We start from the raw sequence: 14,109 nt of genomic DNA on the forward strand, positions 1-14,109 counted from the left end.
GATTTCTTTGATGTTTGGGGAGTAACTGAACATAAAAGAGAAAGTCACATCAAGAAAATAGTGCAAGCAAATAGTTGATAGCTAATTAAAAGAAAGACATGTGGCCGTTCAAACAATGAAAGATAACACTGGCAGGTTTCCATTCAAACCATAAAACATAATTTGGTGAAACTTTCAAGTCAATCTAGTATCATATATGCATTGTCATATGTGATGATATCTTTCCTTGGTTATGCTAGCTCCAAACATTAAATGGATTAAAAGTTGAGTGTTGAAGGAAGCACAAAGATCCTGATAATAAAAAAAGAAAAAAAAACAACATATAAACTACTAGTTATAGTATTCTTTCAATGTATTTGTTTCCATGGCAAATGCAGAGCAAAGAAAGAATCTGCTACAAATTCAGAACAACTGAGGTATGAGCATAACTGGATAATGTGTTTATGAAACTATAATCTCCACTCGTATGGAGAAGACTTCGCCTCGACACAAAAATCTACTCCATACCCGTCCCCCGCTCCTCGACACGTGTCAACGCCGTCCTCGACCGCCCGGCCGCCAAGTCTTCTAGAGCCTCCGCTCGACTTGCACGTCCGCCGTCTTGACTCGGTCAACACAGTCACTCCACCATGTACATATTGTTCTTCTCTTGTCTGAGCCCTGAAGTCCACAACTTTTGATCAAGCTCTTGCCGCTGTCTAGTTTAGGGACACTAGATTTTTTATGAGTCTCAATTTCATTTTTACTGATGCGGTATTTGTACCCCATGATTGTAATTGGTGTGCTCATGAGATTGCACACCAGTATCTGTATGGGGACCTAGGTGAGCATATTTGGCTTGACCTCCTCCAAAACTTTGTACCAGCACCTGCACTACATGATACTGATGCATTGGTGGTGATTGATTAATAGTCAAAGGACGTGATTTCAAAAAAAAAAAAAGGGCAGCCTGTGTTTACATGAAGAATCCATTATTTTGCTTTCCCTTTTCTGGTGTGCCAAATCTGGTGATGTGTAATGACAAGCTAAATGACTTGATATCTCTAATATTGTAATAACATTGTTTATTTTTGTCAGCTTCAAGCTAGAGGACTGCTGAGTTATAGTGTCTGAAAATAAATATAATTTGATTGCAAAATTCTTCTGAAGTCATGTTGGCAATAATGGCATGGCCTGCCACGTATAATATGGAGCCTTCCATCCTTGATCTTCAAAGTTGTAGTGTTGTTTTCTTCAAAGTTCTCTTCCAAGCCGGTGGTGGGAGCCGACGGGAAGACGAAGACAATGGTGAGGCTCCGCTCAACAGGATTGACATCAAGAGAGATGAGCCTGCCGGCCTTGTACGCGCATGCCCGCCTCGGTTAATCCGCGCCTATATAAGTGCAGCGCTCTCACCCCTGATTTTTCTAAGTCTCCACTCACCTCTCTCACCCCGAAGGACTGCCGGATTTCTGCACCGCCGCCGCCGTCATCCGCCGAGTGGAGATTGTGCTCGCGGACGTCCGTCGTGCGCCAAGTTCCGTGCCGAGGAGTTCTCCTCTCTTCTCCGCATGGAACCCTAGCGGCTTCCGTTGTGGTGTCTTGTTCGTCGAACCCTAGCCACCGCCGCCATCACCGTCCGTCGATTTTGTGCTCGCCGTCGCTGTCACCCAAGCCAAGGAGATCTGGCACGTGCCCCGTCTTCGTGCCCGCGCCCCGCCTCTTCGTCCCCCACACCGAGGAGATCCTCCCCACACCCCGCGTCTTTGTTCCCCGCGCCAATCGAGGAGATCCACCACCGTGGGCTCTGTGCCGAGCATCTCACCAAGTTTCCGCGCCCCGTCTTCTTGTTCCCTGTGATGCCTATGATGTACCCTAGCAGCATGTGCCACTGCCTGTGATGCCATTTTTTTAACCTGAGCACTGAGCATATGTCATTTTTTATGATTGTTACAACCTATGATGCCTCTATTATGTTTCAACTGAGCATGTCATTTTTGCCTACTAATGGGGCTGCCTGCTGCACTAAGCTCACTGGTTCACTGGATTTTTGCCTGCTACTACTCTATCTATTGCTGGTTGGTTTTTTGCCTGCTGCGTGCTGCTCTATTATGTTTCACTGAATTTGGCTACTCTAAACTGAATATATCTACTGCTGCTGGTTGGATATGTGCCTAAGTTTACTAAATAGATGTTGGATAAAAAAACAATTACCTTCTATCTAACGCTGCTGGTCCTATACTTGGACTGCTACACTTACTCCTACTGGTGCTCCTACTACTTGCTGGCTGCTCCTACTTCTACTTGCTACTCCTACTGCTGCTTCTTTCAATGATGCTCCTCCTACTACTCCTAAGTGGCTGCTGCTCTTACTCTACTACTACTACTCTATTGCTACACTTACTCTACTCTACTACTACTCTACCGCTACACTTACTCTACTCTACTACTTTTCACTTACTAGTATAATGTCCATGCTAACACCACGGCTTTATCTTGGGGATCCACGTAAAAACAACCAATGATTTTTTTTCATAGTTCAACTTTTACACAATTGTATTTGAGCATGTTTACAATCCGAGAAACACTTTTGCATAAGGCATAGTAAAGTTATTTCTCGTTTTAACCATCTAAGTTACATTCTGCCTAAGTCCTTAATCATGACTTGGAGATCTTTAGAGAAGCTGTCAAAACATTCGTTTGCATGGCTCTTCAAAATGTCCATAAAAAATTCCATCCTCAGTGAAGTTGATAGTTGTACATGACAGATAATAAGCTAAATTATTAATTTCCTCGTCATAACAGCTCCCGACACCTGTCATTCATAAATCGTACCCATCAGTAAAACTCGCAAAGAACAAGCAATGGCAGCGGCGATCTTGGTGCTGCAGGCCGGGCATCCAGCAGGCGCCTGCCTCCACCATAAATCAAGTAGTGTAGTCCTAAAAATTATGGACCAGTCTAAAAATCGTTTTTCAGTAGTGTATAATAATTAGATTAGTATTAGCAATTGTTTATAGCTAAACTCTAAGACAAATAATAGTATATTACCCGTGCTAACACTACGGACCATATTTTCAAATGTCCGAGATTTCAAGCAAAGATATAATTATTCTTGAGATTAATACACTGGAGCTGTTCGTTGATGGCTCAATGCTGCATTGTTAACAAACAATAATCTGAGTATTGCTTCTTTTCAATTTATTTGTGAAGTAAAAGAGATTGGTTGCACCTTAAATTGTATGGAGGTCATAGCTGATGCAATCTTCAACTTCTTTCCGGTTGAAATCAATTTGCTGGTATTTCTAGACAGGAATAACCCCTGAAAATTTTGAAAAATCAAAACATTTGGAGGGACGATTGTTGAAAGTGAGATGATGATGAGCACATACTAAATCAGGGAAGAAGTACATCACATACCATGCAGGCTTACCAAAGTTTTTATTTTGGAGATGCAATCCATCCGATTTCCAAAGGATAATGACTGAACTCCAAACCTGAGTAGGTCAGATAGAACGAAGGATTAAGGATAAGTGTATCACAATCACAATATACATAAATTGATTGATGTAAAAGAAATGCACTGCATCCTTTTCAAATAGGAAACTCTAGGAAGCAGTGCATCAGCATATATTCATTCAATAACCACTGCCATAAATCGTGCACCAAAATATGACACCCAAAAAAGAGCTAGCAGAGAAGCACATCTTAGGTAGATAACAACAGTGCGGCCCTCTACTCAAAGCAACCAACAAAATCCATTCTAAAGAAATGACAAAAGAGTGCAGTGCAATTGGACAGGCTAGGGAAAATAAACTTGTGAAATTTCATGCCAGTGCAACAGTACTAATCCTATATGCAAGAAAGTGCCAAAAACTCAAATAGTACTATCCTGTAGGGGATTTAGATTGGCAATGCTCTTTTTTTTCTTTTCCATCTAGTAAAACTCAAATATAATTAATCTTTAGTCTCCCTTCTCATTGAATTGATTAGGCAGAGCTCCTGCCCTAAGTCTGAAAACATAAATTATTCTTTGCCTAATTTTTTAAAAACCATAAATCTTGGCACCTGGAAAAATATAATTTGGTGATGGTAGCATTCAATGATTTTGATAGCAAATGGCTCGACACTACATCTATCAGAGACAGAAAAGGAGCTCCTAAAGCGACGTCAAACAAAGAACAGAGGATGAGGAAGCTCTACTGCTCTCCATGTCAGCAATGGCTTAATAATTGAATATTATAAGGGGATCTAAATTTGGCTTGCATCATTTAAGGACGCACATTAGAAAACCTACACCAAACATTATACTCTTAAACTAAAATATGTGTAACTCTCGCATATGGACGAAGAATGGAAAAGAAAATACTGGCTCCACTGTCCATAGTGCTATGTTGAAGTCCTAGCTCTTTCACTGTTACCATCTTGCACATAGAGAAGAGAAAAGAATACTCACTGCCATGTCCTAGTAATTTGTGAACAGAGTAAACCATATAAACCCAGTCTATGCAGAGCTTCCTCCACATGAGCTTTGTCAGAATTTGTGAATACCTGCAGTAACCAAATATAGGTTGATACAAATGCTCTCCGTGACCATTTTTTCAAACATATCATTTCAAAATACAGCAAGAAAACAGAAAAAACTGGTTGCTTTTCATACTATTTTTCTCTGTGGAATTGAAAGTAGGAGGGTCCTCAAAACAGGGTCAGGCCTCAGATTGTGATATGGCATGGTACCATGAACAGTTGCATGAAACTCATCATTATCAAATTCGTAGTCTAATGATTGACAACCTATGACAGAAACATGGAAGTGACGAAATATGGTAATCCTCTCTGTTGTTGATAGGGTCCGTCATAGATATACCCCTGATTTTGCAAAATTCGTTATATTCAATATATTTGACGTACTGATGCATGGGTATACTGACCTTGAGAAGCATCCTAGAAATGCAGATTAGATTGTAACTAATTCCCTGGTGATGACACCTGAAAGGGCAAAGTATAATATCATTAGTTTATCAATGCAGATTAGACAACTGGATCACATGATCTGAAAGGGCATCGTTAGAACATTAGTACTTCATCAATGCATATTACAGACTGTAGGCGCACAGCAATTTGCTGAAGAGTCAGTTCTCTGTTTTCCCTGAAACAGAAATATAAGCTCTAGTATCCAGCTACATTTGGTGAAGGAAGCCGAGCTTGAAGTAACTTTTAAAAGAGCGGACCAGACATTGTACAATCATGGGATGGAATTTGGCAAGCTGGTTATAGATACAAGGAGTGTGTGGTCAAAGTGCCACAAGCATCCACTCACAAATGTAACAATGTTTCTTTTTGGAGCTTAAATTGACAAGAATCAAAGAATTCTGTTGTTGCCAGGTACCTTGGTGCAGATGCATTGCTTGACCATGAGTGCGCCATTCAACTCTGCCATTTGTCGAACATCTTCGGGGCTTAAAAAAGGACGCTTTCCAACATCTTCAGGGAGTACAAATCCATGGCAGAACACAAAACCTATTGGATTAGGAACCAGTATTGGATTATGAATCAGAAGGGGCTCAGGGAAGGGAGAGGAAAGAACCTGCAGGTGGCGGAGCACAAAGATCCAGTGAGGTCGTGAGGGCACCGCCGCGCAGCATGGGGCAGGCCGATGAGTGCGGCTCCAAGCAACTTGGCGAGGACCACCGCCGCGCGGCCTGGGTCAGGGCTTCGAGCTCAACTCCGGGCAGCCTGGCGAGGGCCGCCGTCGTGCGGCCTAGGGCAGGGCGTCGAGCGCAGCTCTACGCGGCCTAGCGAGGGCCACCACCGTGCGTCCTAGAGCTGGGCGGCGAGCGCGGCGAGTCCTGCCGTCCTGGGGCCTGGCGAATCGTGCGTCCCGCAAGTCCTGCCGTCCTGCGGCCCCGCGGTCCTGGCCCCCGCATGCCTCCGCGTCTCCGCGCGTCCTCGAGCGCTGCCACGGCCCCGTCGCCTCCGCGCACGCCTGCGTGACCTTGCGCCTGTGCGGACCGCGCCTGTACGCGTGGCCCCGCGGCTCTGCGCCTGCCTGCGTGACCAGGCAGCAGCGGCCGGCGGAGGCGCGGCCGGCGGGGCGCACGCAACGGCGGCGGCGGCGGCGGCCGCCTCCCGTGCTGCCGCGGCTGAAGACGACAACGCCTCCCCGGAGGCCGACGGCTGCCCCGCGCTGCGGCTTCCTCCTCCCCTCCGCGAAGGGCGTGGGCGCGTACAGGCACCGCGGCTTCCTCCTCTCCACGAAGGGTGTGGGTGTGGGCGCGGGCGATTGGAATGTTTCAACGTCGAACGGTGCGACGGCGGCCCGAAAGGTTTTGAACGCATTTTTTTTATTCGGTGAGGAATGGCTTCGAGCGTTAAATCGTAGTCGCGGCGGGTCGCGGCGTGCGAGGAGGGCACGGGGGTGAGAAGCCTGGCATCCCACATCTAATCGTGGTCATCGGATTTGGTTTAGGTGTCTTATTAGCCCTTGATTTTAATGCAGATGAATTACTGTGTGCATTTTCCTGGGTGCACAATGGTTGGAGGCTCTCAGCGGGGGACTTTTTCCTAGTGGGACCTAGTACAATTTTGATTGGTCCATTATAGTAGAGATTACTACTACTACTACTTGCTACTTCTAGCTACTAAGTGTTGGCTGCTGTGTTGATCAAATCTGACATTTACTACTACTGTCTTACTACTCCTTTACTACTATTGTTTTTAAATGACCTCTACTAGTACTCTACTGCTACTCCTACTCTACACTACTACTGTCTAGTGTACTGCTACTCTACTTCTACTACTCTACACTACTACTGTCTCCTCCTCCTCCTACTATACTAGTACTACTAGCTGCTGGTGCTGGCTGCTGGTGCTAGCTGCTGGTGCTGGTGCCAATTTTTTCTTATACTGCTAGTGCTAGCTGCTGGTGCTGGCTGATGCTCTCTACTACTCTACTACTCTACCCCTACTACTACAATTACTACTAATCTACTCTAATACTCGTCGAAGTACTCTGGAATAAGAGCGACATTATCTTGAACGAGCCGACGCCGTCAGCATCCTCGCCGTCTCCTGTGGGTGACGGCGACGACTATGGCGATGACAACGACAATACTGGCCCAGGCAACAGTCCTCCAGGCACTCCTCCTGGCACGAGCAATCCACAGGGAGATACAGGGGTAGCACAGGGCACTGATACACCGCCTGCAAGTGATCCGAAGGAGCACACAAGGCAATGTCCTCCCCCGCCGAGAAATCCTACAGAAGAAGAGGAGTCCCTACCCGCCCACCACACCAAGACGAGTTGGGCGGCCAACAATTTAGCCAAAGAGAACGCAAGCTCAACCAAATTTGAAAGGTATGCTTCTGGCAAGCATAGTTAAAGTATAATTTTATGCGGAGATGCTAGGAGACCTTTTCACTCCCCAATATCTCAAGCACAGGCCGCCAACACCATTGTCGATTTGGCCCCTTTCCGATGATTGCCCTGACAACTACGAGCTTGGGAAGTTCATGGTGATCTTGGGCCAGCTCGTACAGGAGCCGTGGGAGGTACGGAGGTTCCATCTCTGGTACATGGAGGCGGTGAAAGTAGGCCTGCGCAGTTTCATTGTCAAAGTGCCGGCGGAGAACTTTCACTTGCCCGACGATGCTCAAGTCCTCGTAGATTTCCACGACATGCATAGGGTACTGCGGCGCAAGGACCTGACGTCGCTCAAGTCACCTTGTTTGCCCTGTAAGTTCATTACGACTTTCACACCTTTCATTCGTTGCAGGTACTGTAGGAAGAAACTAATAATGACATGACGACTTGTCCTTGCAGGATGCGGTCCTATGTATGCAAGCAATTGGGCAGAAATATTATTTACCTCTCTCCGATGCATATTACCCAGAGGGTCATCTCAGGTTACGATGTACCGAAAACTCATCCGAGGCTGGTGAACTTGAACCCGCAAGAGAGAGAGAGTCTGGAAAGAAATGCGCAACGAATTGAAGTATAACGCGGGAACGTACGTGTACAGAGCCATGAAGAAGGTCGAGGAACATCGGTGTATCCTTGCCGCCCACCAGTTCGGGTAAGTCGAAAGGATACTTGCAACATATAGCAACTGGGATCTCCACTTTTCATATTTGTAGATTTCAAAATTGTATTGTTTGAATGGTGCAGCGGGGGCATCATGGGCCACTGGATTGCATTCCTAATCTATCCTCAGGATGGAAGGGCAGTTGTATTGGACTCTCTGAGGGATACAAATAAAGAAGGGTACAAGGATTTTGAAAGCGTACTGCGATAGTAAGTGACGGTACTTATTCTTTTACCCTTAGCATACATGTTACATTTGTCGTTGACACTAGTGGTTTTCGTACAGCGCTTACAAGAAGTCCGTGCAAGACCCTGAGTGCTTGGATCGAAGATCTGAGAAGAAGAATGGCACAACACTGAAAATCAGGCTAGATTTCCCGGTACGTATCAAAAGTCCTAAGTGCTATTACATTGTGCATGCTCTCTATATGTTGTAATGATTGTGTGTTATATATCGCGCAGTGCGCCAAACAACCACCTGGAATAGTATTGTGGATAGTACGTTTGCGAGTATCTCAGAGCGTGCAGCAAATTCAACGAAAACTGGCGGCAGCTCAAGAAATCAAAAGGTTGGTGGTGGAAGGAGAAGTTCGACCATAAGAAAACGGATCAAACAGTAGCAGACATATGTAAGTTTCTCACGGACTCCTGCGTGCATGTTGGGTGACCGTTCTTCAACCAGGAGAGCAAGTTAGCGACCGCGGAGAAGTACGAAAAGATTAGAAACTGGAGCACCATGCTAGACATGAGGGATCTTAGTTGCATGTATGAATGTGATATATGTTTGTGGTACGATAAGGAAGACATGCATGTAATATATGTAACAACTTAACGTTTGGTTCGGTTCATGGTACGATAAGGACGACACACGAATGAATGTAACATATGTTTATCCTCTATATGCGTATTTTCTGCTTTGTTGTCTGTGTTTAATTTGCGTAATTCATATTCAAATTCAATTTCGAAAAAGTATTTTTTATCTGGAAAATCATTGACGGAGGCGGGCAGTTAATAACAACCGCCTCCGTTAATGCTATAACGAAGGCAGACGACTTTATTCACCCGCCTCGGTTAATAAGTTAACGGAGGCGGACGCCTTAGAGTAACCGCCTCGGTTAATAGGTATTAACCGAGGCGGTTTCGTTATGGCAACCGCCTCGGTTAATAAATTAACGGAGGCGGTCAGACCAACAGCCTCCGTTAAGGCCGGATTAACCGTTACCTTTTGTCGGAGGCGGATGGTTTGCCCACCTTTGTCGGAGGCGGATGGTTTGCCCACCTGCGTTAATCTATTATGCCCGCCTCGGTTAAGTTTACAGTAGTAGTGCTAATCCGATGCACCGGCGGGCCAGGGCAGGCCGAGCTATTTCTTATGATTTTCTACTTTATTTCAGGTTATTACGGGTTAGTGATGTAACTCTGTTCAATTTGAACAAAGATTGACGGAACTAAATGGAGACGCCAAAAAACATAGAACAGGAATAGGGAAACATAGCAAACAAGTGAGAGTGGAGGTTCTCAGCCTTGAGTTATGAATGGATTCAGGTGTCTTCCATGGAATAAAGATGTATCAGGTTAACGAGAAAGTCATCATTGCAGCCTCCCAATATTGTAAAATAGGCATGCACATGCTGGGATGCAACAAGGCACAAAAGGCGAATGAAAAAGATGGTTACAAAAGAGTGTAACACCCTCAACTTGTTATATCTTCAAACAATATCAATGCTGCTCAGTTATAGTTTTTGAATGGATAGATGCTATCCTCATAGTATTGTCTCAGGTTAACGAGAAGTCCATCATGGCAGCCACACAAAGCACTAAGCAAACTACAAACTGTAATGTGAACAATTGCTTGCAATAAATCAAAGTTAACATGATGTTTGATGTGACCAACAATATATTTTAGAACGGAACTATTGAGAAATTAACCAATGCACAACATAGACAAGTCAACAAAACAACGAACTTGGTTGAAAACAGCACTGGAAGCAGAAAATGAAGGGAACACCGCAGTAGCAGCAGCAGATTATGGAACTGGAGGTGCTCAGCATCTTATTATTCAAATGAATATAATATCATCATCATACTAGCAATGTATGCTTAACAAGAAGCTGTCAATGGGATCGATGGATGGATGGATCGATAGATAGATACATATATATAATACATTACACACACACATAGAAGAGTGTGTGTTAGAGAGAGAGAGAGAGAGAGAGAGAGAGTTCTTGAAAAAGATATCATCACGGCAGCCTCCAGTTCATAATGACTGCATGGATATCCTCCTAATGGACATGGATTCCATGCAAGTAAGCAACAAGATAAACAAAAACACCATGGTAACCACTGCCACCACCACACCTCACCATAACCAGCCCCACACACACTTCATCATAAGTATGAAGTTGTTTACCTTGCTATGGAAAGGCGTAACTTTTCAAGCACACATAGTGAACAGGTCACCATGACAATAATGATAAGGCATGAAGGCAAAAAACAATCCTGTCAAATTTTGAACCCAACAAACCAGACCCCCACCCAACAAAAAAGACATGAAAATAGAAGGAAAAGCAAAACATCAAGGCCAAGTGAAAGTGGAGATTCTCAGTCTTTGAGATATGAATGGATTTAAGTGTCTTTCATGGAAAGAACGTCTCAGGTTAACGAGAAAGACATCATTGAAAACCTCCAACACTGAAAGAAGACGAATAGAAAGCACATCACAGGTTAATGAGACATATATCATCACAACCTCGGCATTCTGTGGAAATATTAGGATTCACATGCAACCTTTGAACAGAGATTGACAGAACTAAATGAAGACACCAAAAACCATAAACAAGAAAAGGGAAACATACCAAACTAGTGAGAGTGGAGGTTCTCAGCCTTGAGTTATGAATGGATTAGGTGTCTTTCATGGAATAAAGATGTATCAGGTTAACGAGAAAGACATCATTGCAGCCTCCCAATATTGTAAAATAGGCATGCACATGCTGGGATGCAGCAAGGCACAAAAGGCGAATGAAAAAGATGGTTACAAAAGTGTGCAACACCCTCAACTTGTTATGTCTTCGGACAATATCGATGCTGCTCAGTTATAGTTTTTGAATGGATAGATGCTATCCTCATAGTATGTCTCAAGTTAACAAGAAGTCCATCATGACAGCCACGCAAACCGTAAGCAAACTACAAACTGTAATGTGAACATTTGCTTGCACTTAACATGATGTTTGATGTGATCAGCACTATATTTTGGAATGGAACTACTGTTAAATTAACCAATCTACAACATAGGCAAATCAACAAAACAAGAAACTTAGCTTGGAAACAGCAGCAGAAGCAGAAAATGTAGAAAGGAATAACGCAATAGCAGCAGCAGATTATGGAACTGGAGGTGCTCAGCAGCTTATTATTCAAATGAATATCATCATCACCATCATCAAACTAGCAGTGTATGCTTAACAAGTAGGTCTCAATGGGAGGGATAGATTGGTAATATAGTGTATATCTAGGTGCATAGCAAAAGCTATGTATCTAGAAAAGCCAAAACAACTTATAATTTGGAATGGAGGAGAGAGAGAGAGAGAGACACACACACACACACACACACACACACAGAGAGAGAGAGAGAGAGAGAAGTTCTTGAAAAGGCAAGACGTCAGGAGTCCATTGATGAAAAGGGGCTGGGGAAAGCTTGAACCCAAGTCCTACAGTGATCATCATGGCAGCCTCCAGTTCCCAATGGTTGCATGGATTACCATGCCGGTAAGGAATAAACAAATAAGAAAAAACAAAAACACCATGGTAACCACTGCCACCACCACGCCCCACCATCACCAACCCCACAGACACCCGAATTTTCATCACAAGTATGAAGTTATTTACCTTGCTATGAAAGCGTGTAACTTTTCAAGCACACATAGTGAACAGCTCACCATGACAACAAAGATAAGGTATGAAGGCAAAGCAGTTAACTGCTTCCATGAAACAATGTGTGTATGATTTACCTGGGTTGAGAAGTTGTCAAGTACTAAATGGGGGTATGCTTCTGACATTTTTTCCATTGCGTTCCTGCCTTTAATATCATGCTGTGTCACCTGACCACAACAACCAAAACTAAGGATACAACCAAGTTCGAGCGCTCATTTTGTACACTTGTGCTACACAACATCTCAGCATATATACACTTCCAAAAGGTTAAGCACACCTACCACATTGAGCAACCCGAAGTATGCAGTTGGACCATTCGGTAGATGGGAGACGATCAAACCATCAGGTTGACCACGATGTTCATGCACCAAAATAAGATCAGTGATATCATGCGACCAGCATGACTCAACGATTTCTGATATAACCTGCAAATCAGTAAAAAGTGAAGAACAAACACCACGACAACAAAATACTAGAGTGTAAGCAGTAAAGCAAAGAAATCGTGTGCAGCAAAATGTTCAGTTATTTACTACCTATAAAAATCATGGACAAGTTCTAATTTCTTGCAAGGAATGCATAGCAGGTACTGGATATGGTAAACAAAAGAACAATAGCATGCTAACTCCAGCTGCAATATACCTGGCCACCACGGTTCATTCTTTGTGACATGGGGAAGACAACCTTCAGCTTCTAGGAAGAGAAGCAGAACGGGCGGTTAGCTGAATGCAATGCACCATTTGGACCTACGGAAAGCACCCAAAAGTTTTCAGGACAACAGAAATACCTTAACAAACTGAGTTAGGGCCGCGCTGGGATTGCGAGACGTGGTCAAGAGTATCTTGGGCTCCCGAACTGAAGCAGTAGCGTACTCGTTATCGACCATGCTCTTAGGACTGTAGCACCGAATGACCAATCCAAACAACAACAGAGCAACACATCGTTAGACAGATCTCCCTACAAACAAATGTAAATGAGCAAGGACACTGCATTCCACTCGCTCGAGCAAAAAAGAAGCCATGGGATGGAGCGGGGGTACGGGAACAACACGCACCTCGAGGCTCCTGGTCCTCGAGGTCGATCTGCCTCCGCAGCTCGTGCTCCTCGTTGCGGAGCTCGGTGGGGATGGGATTGCCCTCCTCGAGCACCGCCCGGATGCGGCGCTTCTTCTCGAACAGCGCCCGCTGGAAGGCCTCGACGCTCTTGGAGTACAGGTACCGCCGCCGGTCCCGTATACGCCGCCGTATCATCTTCGCTTCCCACCTCCTCCTCTCCGCTTGCGCAGGACCAGACTCAGCAAAACCCTAGGCGTGTGATCTAGGCGGAGGCGATAAACCCTAGCAGCTCAGTTTCGTTCTTCTCCGGCGTTGGCGGCGGCGCAGTTGGCGCTCCTCGACTTAATAGCTACGAATATGGGCCTATATGGCTTGCACGACTGGGCCCATTTGTCTCTTCGCTAGGGGACTCAGGAGCATCTCCAGTGAAAAAGAAAAAGAAAAAACAGGATTTTGGGTTGCAAAATTTATTGGCCAAGAAAAAAAAAGGTTTTTCTAGTCACCTATATTTGGTAGCTGTATAAAAAACTTTTAGAAATGGGTCATTGTCGATGTTTTACCACCGATAGCCTGCCACGGGGGTACCCGGGGCAGTATGTTCGGGCTTCGGCGTATGCTGAACTCGATGGTTAACGCAAGACACAGTCGATTTATCCTGGTTCAGGCCCTCGATCGTAGATCGAGTAATAACCTTACGTCCAGTCGGCCTTAGCCTTTGCGTTGGATTGATTGTCCAGTGTTGTGTTGTACAATTGTTGTTGTCTTAGGAGCCCTGCCCTCCTTTATATAGTCAGGAGGCCAGAGTCCTAGTCGGTTTATAATGAGATATCCTAGTAGGATTGCTTAATAGTTATACTACTAAGATTACAGGGGAAGAATCCTAGTTGGACTAGATCTTCTCTGTCCTTTGCGGGGTATCCTATGGGTCCCGCATCGACAAGCCCCCGAGCACTTCATGGTTGAGCTCTGAAAGTCTCGCTCTGCTCCTTCAAGTCTTGTTGAGTAGGAACAAAATGTCATCCGAGTGCTTTCTGGAGTGAAACCTTGTAGCGCTTCTTGGGATCT

General features: G+C 44.7%; 2 protein-coding genes across 4 annotated transcripts; both read right to left on the reverse strand.

Annotated features, from left to right (window-relative positions):
* Window positions 1-2,490: 2,490 nt before the first annotated feature.
* On the reverse strand, window positions 2,491-4,900 carry LOC136499266 (uncharacterized). The gene is made up of 5 exons (XM_066494977.1): window positions 4,640-4,900; window positions 4,436-4,530; window positions 3,413-3,476; window positions 3,212-3,301; window positions 2,491-2,794 (listed from the first exon to the last, which is right to left on the reverse strand). Exons 1-5 carry the CDS (start codon window positions 4,709-4,711, stop codon window positions 2,756-2,758), a joined length of 360 nt encoding a protein of 119 aa, XP_066351074.1. The 5' UTR covers window positions 4,712-4,900; the 3' UTR covers window positions 2,491-2,755.
* Window positions 4,901-9,560: 4,660 nt separating this feature from the next.
* LOC136499265 (uncharacterized) lies at window positions 9,561-13,377 on the reverse strand. Of its 3 annotated transcripts, none has more exons than XM_066494976.1 (5): window positions 13,044-13,377; window positions 12,777-12,885; window positions 12,632-12,679; window positions 12,274-12,417; window positions 9,561-12,159 (listed from the first exon to the last, which is right to left on the reverse strand). In XM_066494976.1, exons 2-5 carry the CDS (start codon window positions 12,873-12,875, stop codon window positions 11,944-11,946), a joined length of 507 nt encoding a protein of 168 aa, XP_066351073.1. In that variant the 5' UTR covers window positions 12,876-12,885; window positions 13,044-13,377; the 3' UTR covers window positions 9,561-11,943. The 3 variants fall into 3 exon arrangements, with proteins under 3 accessions (XP_066351073.1, XP_066351070.1, XP_066351071.1); XM_066494973.1 differs by having other exon boundaries at window positions 12,632-12,682; XM_066494974.1 differs by having other exon boundaries at window positions 12,632-12,682; window positions 12,777-12,946.
* Window positions 13,378-14,109: the final 732 nt, after the last annotated feature.

Source organism: Miscanthus floridulus, chromosome 13, assembly GCF_019320115.1.
Source record: "Miscanthus floridulus cultivar M001 chromosome 13, ASM1932011v1, whole genome shotgun sequence".
NCBI classification, from domain to species: Eukaryota; Viridiplantae; Streptophyta; class Magnoliopsida; order Poales; family Poaceae; genus Miscanthus; species Miscanthus floridulus.